Below are 14,296 nucleotides of genomic sequence, written 5' to 3'. Positions count from 1 at the left end.
CACAGACACACACAGACACGTTGTGTTGCAGCGTGTTGGGGTGGAGGACTGGGAGGAGAGTGATGGAACTGTAATACAATTTGTGGGGTAAAGAGCAGAATTTCTGTTTATTATTATTATTTGTATTCACTTTAAAGGTGTGTGTGTGTGTGTGTGTGTGTGTGTGCGTGCGTGTGCGAGTTTGTGTGCGCGCAAGTGTGTGTGAAGGGTTAATCCAGAGGGTATTACTGGCAGATAGAGAACTCCGTGCTTCAGCAGATGGTGTGAGGAGAGAGAGAGAGAGAGAGAGCTGGTGGAAGTGAAAGGAGGAAAAGTTTTCTCTCTCTCTCTCTCTCTCTCTGATTGGTTCCTGGGCGGCTCTCGCTCGGTTAAGCTGCTCATTCAGAGCTTCAGATGAGCCTCAGCTTTGAACAGAAGTGAGAGTGAGGAACTGTTCTAATGTAATCTAGATCCTGTAGACCAGACCTGTATGGTCCTGTGGATCAGTGAACTGACCGTCTGACCTCGTCTCCTCAGAGGCGGCGCTTAGCACTATGCTGCCAAACAAGTTTATCTCATCGCCATAGTAACAGCTGAAAACACACACACACACACACACACACACACACACACAGTCTTACACACAGCTCTTGAATGTATTAAACTGTTTTTGGAACAGGTCCAGACCACAATAACAGTGTGACGAGATGCTGATGGAGACATAACACAAACAAATGACTAGGGTCCAGTCCCATTCCTCACCTGCACTCTACACATAGCCCCAACACTCATGCTCAGTGCCATTCTTTACCTGCTTCCTACACATAGCCCCAACACTCATGCTCAGTCCCATTCTTTACCTGCACCCTACACATAGCCCCAACACTCAGCTCAGTCCCATTCTTTACCTGCACCCTACACATAGCCCCAACACTCATGCTCAGTCCCATTCTTTACCTGCACCCTACACATAGCCCCAACACTCATGCTCAGTCCCATTCTTTACCTGCACCCTACACATAGCCCCAACACTCATGCTCAGTCCCATTCTTTACCTGCACCCTACACATAGCCCCAACACTCAGCTCAGTCCCATTCTTTACCTGCACCCTACACATAGCCCCTACACTCAGGCTCAGGGTTAGGGGGAAGTGATAGAGCTCCATGAATCTTCAAAATGAGAAACTCCCACAATGTTTGGAAAAGAAGAGTTTGAACTTCAGCTCAGCAGAACTTCATTGCTGCTCTGTAGTCGCCCAGGAGCACAACAAGCTAAATCCCTGCGTTCTTTTATAGTCATATATTTAGACAACATATCAGGTTATTAAAGGATTGTCCCATTTCTTAGGGGAAGATTTCAGACTCTTCCCCTTATAACTCAGTTTTACACGGAAAAACAAGATGTGAGGGTAGAAATTCGTAATGTGATTGGGCGTTTTGTGTTCACGTCGGGACAGAGAGGATTGGGCCTTATGGATCTCAAGAGGGCTGGAGTTCGCACTGAAGAAAATTTATAGTTAAATGCACTAAAACAATTTCGAACACTATTAATATACAGGTTATACTCTGCAGCACTAAATCCATCAAAATAATTAAACCTTAAATTAGCTAAATATGTGATCTAAACACGTCAAACCACCAACACACCAGTTTATACTTTACTGAGCTTATAGAGCTACATCCACATACACCATCCCTCTATCCCTCCATCCGCACTGAGAGAAAAATCCCAGTGTGTGAATTTGAGCAGATGGATAAAGACAGGCGTTACACAACACCACCCTAAACTCAGCTATCAAACATTTATCACACACACAGTCAATTCAAGCAGGAGGGGGGAGAGAGGGAGGGAGAGAGAGAGAGAGAGAGAGAGAGAGAGAGAGAGAGCATAGCTTCTCAGACTGACACAACAGCTGTACAGTCTCCAGATACAATCCATTATCTTCACTTACACACACACAAACACACACACACACCTTTAATTTGGATGACAGTCATTTTCTGTATGGGCTTGTGGGAGACCAGCAGACACACACACACACACACACACACACACACACACACACACGGGGACACCCGCAGTACGATGGCACAGTCATGAGACCCACACACACGTCCGACTCCATCAATTGCCCCATTGTGTCTTCGTGTTCACCCGGACAATCCAGGGACAGGATTCACCCAGGACACACACACACACACAATATTTCACACATCCTCTTACACACACACACACACACACACACACACACACAGCACTGGAGTGTGACCAGCCCGAGTACCGCAGCGTGACAGTGCAGTTCAGTGTGAACCGTTCAGCCAGTGACGAGTCTATCACTAAAGTAGATGCAGATTATTACAGACCTCAGTGACCAATCAGAACGGACCTTCACCCACTCGAATAACAAAAACTAGAGAAGTGTATTCCTACCTGGAGTGGTTCCTAGTGGTACTGTTGCTAAGCAGTAACTACACTGAAAGATTTTTAAAAATATGGCTGAGACAGTATGGTCGGTGGTTGATGGGGTGTTGCTGAGTGGTAGCTAAAGTTTAGCAGGTGGTTGCATTAAGATTGTTTGGTAGTTTGTAGGTGTTAACTGCGGCTAGTTGGATGTGATGCAGCTGCTACAGTATCTCAGGTAGTTGTGGTGGTGTTTGTTTTAGAGTTTTCATGTTGCTAGATACACTATGAATTTGTGTAGTGGTTGGTTCAGTGTTTTTGCTAGCGTACCACACACAAACATTTATCAATAACCAATATTTTACTGTATTGTGATGAATTGTCTTTTAGTATTGACTATAAGCTTTAAAAAGCATATCGAGGATTTTAAAGAACACTGACCCATGTGTAAATTTCATTACAGAGAGTGTAAAAAAATCATGTTTAACTGGATAATGTGCAGCAGAAAAAGAATAAGAATCACTGTATTGTGCAAGAAAGAGCATTTTAATAGCAGAATCTGCCACTGTGTGTGATTACGTACATCACGAGCAATGTCTTTTACACAGATATAACGTACAGCGTTACAGCGTTCCTCAACCGCGCTCCATGTTAATGTGTGGCTACTCACGACTGGCACACCCACACAGACAGTGTCCAAGAAAACAGACCACAAAATCACAATTACCTTTAGACACGTATACAGCGGATCAATTAGCTCATGACTGAGGCTAAAAATGCTTTATAACATGTTTTGCGGCTGAATGATTGAGGCCACACACTCAGCCACTGTGGGCGGGACTGATGCTGGACATCCGCAGGTCATAGAGCCAGGAAACCGAGCGGGTTACAGGACTGGAAACATGGGCCATCCTGCTGTTTACTGACTTCAGTCAAATAAAGAAACTTATTCAATACGAATTCATTAATTAAAAAAAACAATGGCCTCCAGGTGAAGGTCAAACATTGTCTGCGATCAACAGGTTTCAGGAGGTGAAGATTCTGAAAAGGCTGTATATTGACAAGAACTTGGCGATACGGTAAGCATCATGATACATGGTTTTCGACTCTAATCTAAACAAAATCTAAACAAGGTGATATAATGCTACGTTTTAAATAATCCACTGCTACGTAGTGGGTGGAGTTTAACCACTGACACCAATCCTTAAGTGTAAACTTATTATTATTTGATTGCGTTTTTTTTAATCAATTTAGTACTGCAAAACAAAATATCAAGATACATCAATATATCGATATTTTCTCACACCCCTAGTATCCATTTGATATGGGTGAGCTGTAATCATAGCAAGAGAAAAAAATCAGCTGAGTTTAACCCAATAAGGACACGTGTGCTCATCTGCTTAGACTGCTAAAACATCAGCAAGCTACCATGTGCAAAGTTAGATATTTTGTCCCAATTCTGTAGGACCACTGTGCTGTAAACATCTCGCTTTAAGTTCATTAAGCTCTTCTCACATTAACTAATGAGCTTTAACAGAATATAAAGCTACTGTGGAGGGAATCTCAGGAGACATATGTCTGCAAAACTGCAAAAAACGAACACAGACCATATTTACTGAGTTTACTGAGAGCAGTGTGTTACACATTATCTAAAACTATATTACCCAGTCTGTTTAAGATTAACGAACACTGTAGTTTGTAAAAAAGTTAGTTGTTCTCACAGACGTCTCTACAGACTTTAAACTGTTCCTCACAGTAAAGTTATGTACATTTAATTTCTGGCCACATTATCACTTTAACGACCATCTAAAAACCAACTACAGAACCTTTTCACATGCTAATCTCACACACTCTTAACAACAATAAAGCTGTGAAGCTGCAGGAGACCACCACCTACCGTCTCCCATCACAACAGGAGAGCACACCTTCCAACAATCAGGCTGCCTGCGGCTCGCACCTCTGCTCCGACCCATCGGGCCCTCCACAAATGTTTCCCTCGCGTGCCTCCAAATCAGCCCTGCTTCTCCCGCGCGCTCTTAATACCATCACCACTATTAATAGTGAAGTAGTTTGAAGATCCAGTTTCAACCCCCAACAGCTACAACACCCCGCAACAACACTGGGAAAGAATCTGAGCTAATCTCAGCATTCAGGCTCAGCGTCTAAATTTAGAACTCTGGAAAATGCCAGAGAGCTTTTTTAAATTTGTGTACAATGATAAAATGATTTATTATATTTTAAGTAAAGAACTGAAACTTGCTAATAAACTTCCACACTTATTTCCAGTCAGGGAACAATTAAAGCTATAAAGGTTTAAAAAGTAGGTCTGGGACCTAAAATCTGAAGCTTTGCGCGACAAAAGTTCCGAAACTTGGGAAGCACCAAATATTTAGCAACACAAAAGAGTGAAAAGATGTAAATGAAAGAATATTTCACACCCAACAACATTCATCTGAAACATGAAATCACAATCAGCATGGAGTGATGAGCTCATTATAAACGGAGCAAACATCTCTGCTGGAAACATTTTAAAGTATCAGAGAATGACCCAAGAATGGCCACTTGTAGATATTCTTTCCAAGAGCTGTAAAGAGGGAGAGAACATCTGACACAGTTATAGCACTCCAGGCTACATATTTATTAAAATTAACAGCCCCATAATATATTTAGGCTATTTCATGTATACCAGCACGAAAAAAGTGAAAAATTTGGTCAAATGTTACATACAATATTACATTACAATATAGCTGATCTATGGGTCTAATCAGTACTGGTTCACTAGATAATAATCCTGTATTTAGGCTAAACTTACCTTGTCTATTCATTTTCTCCTGCATCACATATTGCGCTGAAAAGGCTCATAATTCAGTTCCAAAACCGAATAATCAAAACTTTACTTTAGCGTAGCTTATCCCACCTTTGGTGCTACTTCAGCGAAACTTCAGCGCTATTAATGTTATATAGCTCTACTTTGGTGTTAATTTAGCATTAGTGTTACTTCAGCGCTGCTTCTGCACTACTTTAGCATTAATTTAGCGACCCTTTAGCGCTAAATAACCTTTAGTGCTACTTTAGCGCTACTTCAGGGCTGCCTTAGTGCCATTTAGTGTTAATTTAGCGCTACTTTACTGTTAATTTTAGCTTTAGTGTTACCTCAGCACTCCTTTAGTGTTAATATAGCTTTAATGTTACTTTAGCACTGCTTTGGCATTAATTTAGTGCTACTTTAGTATTAATTAAGCTTTAATGTTACGTTTACCCTCCCTTAGCCCTGCTTCAGTGTTAATTTAGCTTCAATGCTACTCTAGCACTATCTCAGTGCTGCTTTAGCGTTAATTTAGTAACGTAACTACTTCAGCATTAATTTAGCTTCAGTGCTGCTTTAGAGTTACTTTTGCGCTACTTCATTGCTGCTTTAGCGTTAATTTAGCTCTACTTTAACTTAGCTCTACTTCAGCTTTAATTCAGCCCTACTTTAGCATGAATTTATCTTCAGTGGTGCTTTAACGATAATTTAGCTGTAACGTTACTTTAGTGGTAATTTAGCTCTACGTCAGCGTTAATTTAGCTTTAGCACTACTTCTGCGTTAATTTAGCTCTACTTCAGCGTTGTTTTAGCTTTAGCACTACTTTACCGCTACTTTAGCACTACTTCAACGTTAATTTAGCTTTAGCACTACTTTAGCATTCATTTATCTTCATCAATTTATCTGTGCTGCTTTAGTGTTAATTTAGCTCTACTTTAGCGTTAATTAAGCACTACATCAGCATTAATTTAGCTTTAGCGCTACTTTAGCGTTAATTTAGCTTTAGCGCTACTTTAGCGTTAATTTAGCTTTAGCACTACTTTAGCGTTAATTTAGCTCTACTTCAGTGTTGCTTTAGCGTTAGCACTGTGAGGTAAACATAAGCCCGGCTGCGGAGCCGCTGTTGTGGGTTTATTTATTGAGGAGCCCAGAGACGCGCTGAGGTTTTACTATAAGCTCTTAATGCGGGACTGAACACAAACTCACCGAAGATCCAGTTCCACCTTAAACACTGCAGCACTGATGTCCTCCACAGCGCTGGGCGCCAGAACGTAAAGGCTGCACTACTTAAGGTGGAACGGGGTATTATAACGAGAATATCTCGATGAGATGATATGTTTAAATGCTTGATAAACAAAGTCTAAAGATAATTAGAACTATTATTAGATAATTAGAACTATAATTAATACAACAGCCCAAGATATTATACATTTATTAATTTATTAATTTTACACTAGTTCGAAGTTAAACCCACCTAACGTTAACTATGATCTGCTGAAGACCACCAGATACAGCTAAATTAACCCCAGCGTTGACCAGTTAACCTTTACAGCTGCTTTACATCAATTCATTTTAATACAAACATAATGTAAGCTAAATTTAACTTAACTCCTCCCTACCCACCCAAATAATAAAAAAAAACGTTGTTGAATGCAATCAGATCCTCACAGCAGTGCTGCTGATCCAGTAGAAAGCTTTACAGTTGAGACTTCAGTTAGATCAGCTCTACAGCTGGGCTTGGCTTTGGCTTTAGTGGGTTAGGTTATATCTGGTGAATCTAAAAAGGCTGATTTGTGATATATCCTAATATATATTAGGTTATATATTATTAGATATAGCTAACTCTGCCCATATTATTAAATTAACCAGATAACTGTAGTTAAGTGTTGAGGATTGTCTATTAGAGTCTGACCATGGATTATTTTATCTGGGTAATCTAGGTAAGATTATCTCCCACCAGATTCACTATAGCCAGTTAATCGTTAAAACGTTAAAATTTCAGCTTTAAGGAAATCAACCACTGCCTACAAAACTCCCAAACCCAGATAAGTGTAAACTGAAGCCCCGAGTTCACGAGGGGTTATTAGGAGTAAAGATCAGTCAAGCTCTCAGATCTATAAACGTATATAAACTTTTATAAACATATATAACATTACTCCAGATAGTTATAAAGCATAAACAAAAACATAAAGCACACAAACCCACCTGAGACAGAGAGAGAGTCCGCGCGTGTGTGAGTGTGTGTCCTAAATCCAGTATCAGTAGGCTCAGTAGAGTGAAGGCATGCTCTCCGCGAGCCCCAGTCAACACAGCGCCCTCTCCGCGGGCCTGGGCTCACTGTGTCCGGCTACACATGCTCCACACGACCGTTGGGTCCCGCCGCGCACAAAAACAGCAAAAGAGACGGAGCGAAAAGCGGAGTTAAAGACTAAAAGCTGGATTTTACGGTAAAATGAGCACTGCAGGAGTCTGCGCGCGGAGCTGCGGAGGAGCTGGGGCGAACACGTGACCCGATAATCCAGCCCACAGGCTGTGAGCGGGCAACGGCGCTGACCAATCAGGACACGAGGGTGGCGGGAGCCCCGCCCTGTTTGTATTTCTGTGCGTGCGTGCGCGTGTGTGTGTGTGTGCTTGTGTGTGTGTGTGGCCATGACATCTGTACTGTAAATTCATGTTTACTACAATCCCCTTATGAGAGACTAGTAGAAATAACACGCACAGTTTATACTTTATTTGTTTCTATATACAATAGGAAACAAAATACAGTTTATTATTTAATATATTGTAACATAAGAAAACAGCGCCTTTTCTATATATGCAGATTCCCAATGATCACTGAGATCAATGTTTACAATATTTCACCTCCTGTTCAGCCTCTGTTCTAATCAATCCCCCAAGACCACGTCCACATGCTGCACTATCAACTGCAACTAAACCCTAGATATTCAGTAATACCCATTAGTGCTTCGTACTTCACTATTATATAAATATCTGACTCAAATGCACATTATATTCCATACAGAACAGGCTGACTCTGACCCAGGAAACACAAACAATATCTGGAGTTCTGGCAATTCCTGAAAACAGTGGAACTGAGTTTAATAACTATTTATTTCCTGAGTGTGGAAGATGAGCAGCAACCAGGTCCACAGGTCAGCCATTTTACAAGCCTTTCAAATAACTTCAGCTGTTCATTATGAGCTACAGACTCTGAGCTAAGAGTCATGCAGCAGAAAAGTGAGTGAATGGATTAATAACAAAATAAACTATTATATTTATTTAGGAGAACCAAAGCAGGATGAACTCTTTTAATTTTAAAGGAATCATTGAATGAGTAGGTGTCCCAATACTTTTGTCCACTGTTGGAATGTTCCTCTGCTTCTGCCACACTAGACAGGCTTGACTTTGGATTAACTTTATATGGTTAACCTAATAATTCCTGCATTATATTATCTGGTTAATCCTGGTTAGTCTGGCTAATCGAAGAAAACATTTATCTATATTTCTCAGTAAAATATACAGTAATTCTGCTTCATGTTAATTAATGCTGTTCCTTAGCTAATTGAACCGGTTTAATTATAGTTTTTTATTATCTTGGGGGAATAACTCAAATGCTTCTGAATTCAGTTTATAGACAGACCCAAATCCAATAGGTAAACCTCACTGTTGGATTGTTGACTAAATGGTTCATTGTGAATGGCCTATTTACTCTCTACTCACACTCACAACTGTGTCAGAATCTCCATCCCCACCCACAAAAGTCGAGTTTATAGGTTAACAGATAAAGGACCTGCAGCAAAGTGTCCTGTCCCTGTGGACCGACTGCAGGAGGGTCAGTGTGCTAATTGTTGTTCAGTGGTAACTGGTGTTGCACTGATAAACCCTTTTTTTTGACGAGCCAGAAGATTCTCTGTAGTGATTCTGATCACTGAAATATGAAATGGGATCAGGCTTCACAAGCAGCAGCTGGATTTCCTGTACTTTCCTTTGTGCACCTGTTTAATATCATCGTTTCATCTCTGCGTCTCAGTAAAATCAGAGATGATCGGAATTCTTTCTAAGGCTAGGATGTTCTACAAGACCTTCGATTCATGTTTTTTGCCCCAGAGCACTTCAGAAGCATCCAGAGAATGGAGTCTGTGGCCTTGAAGTCACAAACTTTCACTTTTTAAGACTGAATATACTTGTTTTGTAGGTCTGGATAATATTTTATTATCTGAAGAGGTTTCTGAAAAGGAAGAAAAAAAAAAAACGATGTACCAGCCCTGCGATGGGATTTGAGTAGTATGTCTTGTGCTCTGTCCAGGGGTTGTCTGTCCAGGAGGCAAAATGGAAAGTTTTTATTTTAAATGAGCTTTTCTCCAGAGAAGACGGTAGCGTTGTGTTGACATATGTCTTCTTTTTTTATGATTGCACAGACAATGAATTCTGGAAGTGTTTCTGAGTTATTAATGCAGGGCCTGAAGATCACCAGCATCCAATACATGATCATTAGCTTCGTCCTTGCGCTCAGGGATGTCTCCAGATGAGATATCAAAAGTCTTCACAGCTGTACGTTGTGGAACACTTTTCCGAAATTGTTCCACAGTGCAAATTACTCCTTCAGTCTTTTCTTGCATAATGTTGCTAAATACCTAAACCCCATCCCCCCACACCCCCATCCACAAAGAACTGTAAACTGGACTCAATAACACATGTTTCCAATGAGGCGGAATAATTAAATGAATCTAAATGGAAAATTATACCAAGAGGATCAGAGGGATAAGCTACTTTCAGGTAATGAAATGGAGGACGAGATGGCAGTAATGGTGTCGGCGCAACACACACACACCTTTCTGCACTGCAGAGACGAGACCGGCTCTTAACCCTGCTGACCCGTCCAGCTCTGCTGATCTGTGATCTGTAGATCTGAGCCGTGAGGAGAAGCTCTAACAGCATCTCTGTGTTTCAGTATTTAATCCCACCACATAATCTTTCTCATGTTCACAGAAACTTAATCCCAATCCCACCCTCAACATGTCTTTTCCCATGTTCACACACACAAACACACACACACACACACATACACCGTATACAGTTACACAGCCTTTCACACCCACACACAGAGGCTTTATTGTCAGCGATAAAGATTTGTGGATCTGATAAACATGTTTGGCATGTCCATCAAACACTTTTGCACTGATCTGATAATAATCCATGTTTCCGGATCCAACTTCCTCTTTCAGCTGATTCCCAATCAGTTTTTTCATCTCTCTCTCTCTCTCTCACACAAACACACACACACACACACACACACACATGGTTTGCTTGTCCATGTTGCTGTTATGTTGTTATGCTGCAATAATAACATTGTAATGTTAGTGTGGGAATATTGTGACCTGAATTATATGAGCTCATTTATAGCCGTGCTGATCTCACAGTGTTATTCTGCCCAGTCACATGATCAAACACATAATCCCTATATCTATACAATTACAAGAATTATTTCCATTCAACTGGAATGGTCATTATCGATCACTGACCCCAGATACACTTAATAATCCAAGACTTATCTTGTCTTGGTGACGTAGTCTGAGTTAGGACTTGAGTCTCTCGGGTGCGAGTCCAAGATGAGTCTAAATCTCTTTGGTGTTTAATACAAATGAATAAATCAGTAAATTAAAGTTTAGTCTCTTTATCAGCTTATAGTAAACACTAGTTACCTACAGCTAATAAAGTCTTTATGAAGGTTTTATTAAACCCAGAGCAGCGCTGCTGAGATCCCTCTGCCATCTTCAGCTGACACCAACAGAGAAGTGCCTAAGCACACACACACACACACACACAGTCCAGATTGAACTTCCAGTTGGGTTTTGAGTCTCTTGTTGTTCGGAATCTGATCTGATTCTGAGTCTTGTTGGGTTTCGACTCTCTGGCTGCAGGTGTAAATCATTCGTCTCTGAGATGAGATGCAAGTCTGAGTTGAGAGTATGGAGTCTCTGGGTTTTGGTGTTTGGGTTTAAGGTAAGCCTCTGAGATGCGAGTCTTGGTGGAGTCCGGGGTCTCTGGTGTTCGAGGTAAACCTCTAGTCTTTATGTTTAAAAAAGTCTTTGAGCTTCAAGTTTAAATAGAGTCTTTAGCACAAGTTTATAGTTGTATCTCTTCATTAACTGCAAACACTAGTTCCTACAGTCAGTGAAGCCTTTGTAAAGGAACTGGCAGAGTTACTGCAGAGCTGATGACTAAAGAACAGACTCTCATTCAGACCTGCTGAATTCAGACTGAGCTTCTCCTGCAGTGACTCAGCTAAAAAACTAGAGCAGCGGAGAATCACTCGCTCTACTGACGCTCTGATTACACAGCCCTGTGTTTACCGTCTCAGAGAACTGTCTCTCTCTGTCTCTCTGTCTCTCTCTCTTTCTCTCTCAGACTCCCCTATGACCCAGTATCACTGTGTGTGTTCGTGTATTTCCTCATATCATTATTTGTTTTTCTGTAAACACCCCGTCCTCCTCTCTCTCTGCTTCTTTCTCGTTTTTTTTTCTCCTCTACTCCCTCGTTCTTCTCCCTCTCCGTTAAGTTCAATTCTGAATCTCTGGAGTTGATGTTATTGAGTCAGTCCTGAACTCTACAGTCTAAATCAGGTATTTGAGTCTGTGGGACGAGAATCTGCATCAAATCCTGAATCTCTGGAGAGAAAGTCTGAATCCTGAGTTATTGAGGTAAGAATTTCTGGAGTGAGAGTGTGAAGTGGTGTTAAATCACTAGATTCTCCATTCATCTTTCTCTACTATTCTGTATCTCTCACTCCTTCCTCTCTGATTTCTCTTTTATACTCTGTTCAGTGTTTACTTTACTCACACATTTTCACACAGGTTTGGAAGCTGATCTTCTGTTTGAGCTCAGAGCTCTTATTGTTCAGTTCCAGCAGCAGCAGATTTACTTTAATTAAGGGCTGATTAGATAAAACCAGGAGATGGATGAGATCAGGAGTCCTGGCCTTCCTCCAGAAGAGCTTCAGAAAGCTAACACTTGTGGACACACACACACACACACACACACACATAATAGACAGTACATTTGTATATTAGTCTATAGCACTGTTATATATACAGTGTAAGTTTATATATAAGCACTTCTACAGTGTTGCTCTGGTTGTAAAGTGTTGTGGCGAGTAATCCATCAGAATCACTGTGAGGAAAAGCTAATGTTTAACCTGGCTTAAGTCTGCAGTTCCTCAAACTCAACAATACACACACTGTCTGCTGAGCCACACACACACACACACACACACACACACACTGTAAAGAACACTAACCTGGAACTGAGGTGAGCTCATAAAGCGAGTGTGTATCCGTGCATGAAGTGTTGACTCAGGGATTTGGGCGTGGGCATCCTGACATGAAGAAACCTGTCTACTATATTATTATCTTCATTATTAACTTCAATCATCCGCATTAATCTGACCCATTATAATCAATTTCTTGCTATGTTATAATTTATTATTGAGCCTCCAAAAAAACAGTATAAATCAGTGTAAATTCACAAAAACCTGATATGCAATAACACTGTTGGATATTTCAAAATTCATGTGAAACAATAAATACATAATTAAACTAAATTAGTTTCAAATCCTCTAAGGTTTTTCAGCACTTGAAATTGCTTTTTTTTTCCCTGTATAAAAAGTAGTTTGATGTGTGTTCACTGTGGACCTTTACCTCACTCTACCTCTCTCTACCTCTCTCTTCCTCACTCTACATCTCTCTACCTCTCTCTACCTCACTCTACCTCTCTCTACCTCTCTCTTCCTCACTCTACATCTCTCTACATCTCTCTACCTCTCTCTACCTCTCTGTACCTCACTCTACCTCACTCTGTTTCTCTCTACCTCACTCTATTTCTCTCTACCTCACTCTACCTCTCTCTACCTCACTCTTCCTCACTCTACCTCACTCTATTTCTCTCTACCTCACTCTGCCTCTCTCTACCTCACTCTACCTCACTCTACCTCTCTCTACCCCTCTCTACCTCACTCTACCTCTCTCAAACTCACTCTACCTCTCTCTACCTCACTCAACCTCTCTCTACCTCTCTCTATTTCTCTCTACCTCTCTCTACCTCACTCTACCTCTCTTAACCTCACTCTACCTCTCTCTACGTCACTCTACCTCACTCTGTTTCTCTCTACCTCACTCTATTTCTCTCTACCTCACTCTACCTCTATCTACCTCACTCAACCTCTCACTACCTCACTCTACCTCACTCTTGTAGAATGTCATCAGTTGGTTAATTTCTGTTTAAAATTACATTTTAATCTACAGTTACAGTGGATTCAGAAATCATTATTTTTTCCCTGTATAAAAAGTAGTTTGATGTGTGTTCACTGTGGACCTCTTCCTCACTCTAACTCTCTCAACCTCACTCTACCTTTCTCTACCTCACTCTACCTCTCTCAACCTCACTCTACCTCTCTCTACCTCACTCTTCCTCACTCGGTTTCTCTCTACCTCCTCACTCTATTTCTCTCTACCTCACTCAACCTCTCTCTACCTCTCTCAACCTCACTCTACCTCTCTCTACCTCACTCTGTTTCTCTCTACCTCACTCTGTTTCTCTCTACCTCACTCTACCTCTCTCTACCTCACTCTACCTATCTCTACCTCTCTCTACCTCACTCTACCTCTCTCTTCCTCACTCTACCTCTCTCTACCTCTCTATTCCTCACTCTACCTCTCTCTATTTCTCTCTACCTCACTCAACCTCTCTCTACCTCTACCTACCTCACTCTACCTCTCTCTACCTCACTCTACCTCACTCTACCTCTCTCAACCTCACTCTACCTCTCTCTGCCTCACTCTACCTCACTCTGTTTCTCTCTACCTCACTCTACCTCTCTCTACCTCACTCTGTTTCTCTCTACCTCACTCTATTTCCTCTACCTCACTCAACCTCTCTCTACCTCTCTCAACCTCACTCTACCTCTCTCTACCTCACTCTACCTCACTCTGTTTCTCTCTACCTCACTCTACCTCACTCTATTTCTCTCTACCTCACTCTGTTTCTCTCTACCTCACTCTACCTCACTCTATTTCTCTCTTCCTCACTCAACTTCTCTCTACCTCACTCTGTT

General features: G+C 41.2%; 1 protein-coding gene across 5 annotated transcripts in view; it reads right to left on the bottom strand.

Annotated features, from left to right (window-relative positions):
- The window catches only part of add3a (adducin 3 (gamma) a), a 31,743-nt gene extending 24,043 nt beyond the window's left edge, over nt 1-7,700 (bottom strand). For 2 of the 5 annotated variants that reach the window (XM_049471104.1, XM_049471103.1), the window contains exon 1: nt 4,278-4,374. In XM_049471104.1, the coding sequence (XP_049327061.1) occupies nt 4,278-4,353 (76 nt within the window). In that variant the 5' untranslated portion in view covers nt 4,354-4,374. Of the gene's footprint in view, nt 1-4,277; nt 4,376-7,392 lie in introns of those variants that run through there. The other 3 variants (XM_049471105.1, XM_049471102.1, XM_049471106.1) reach the window with 3 other exon arrangements.
- Nucleotides 7,701-14,296: the final 6,596 nt, after the last annotated feature.

The sequence above is a fragment of the Astyanax mexicanus genome, chromosome 23, assembly GCF_023375975.1.
Source record: "Astyanax mexicanus isolate ESR-SI-001 chromosome 23, AstMex3_surface, whole genome shotgun sequence".
NCBI lineage: Eukaryota > Metazoa > Chordata > Actinopteri > Characiformes > Acestrorhamphidae > Astyanax > Astyanax mexicanus.
Note: the sequence above shows the minus strand (reverse complement) of the source record. Positions and strands in the feature narration are given on the sequence as shown.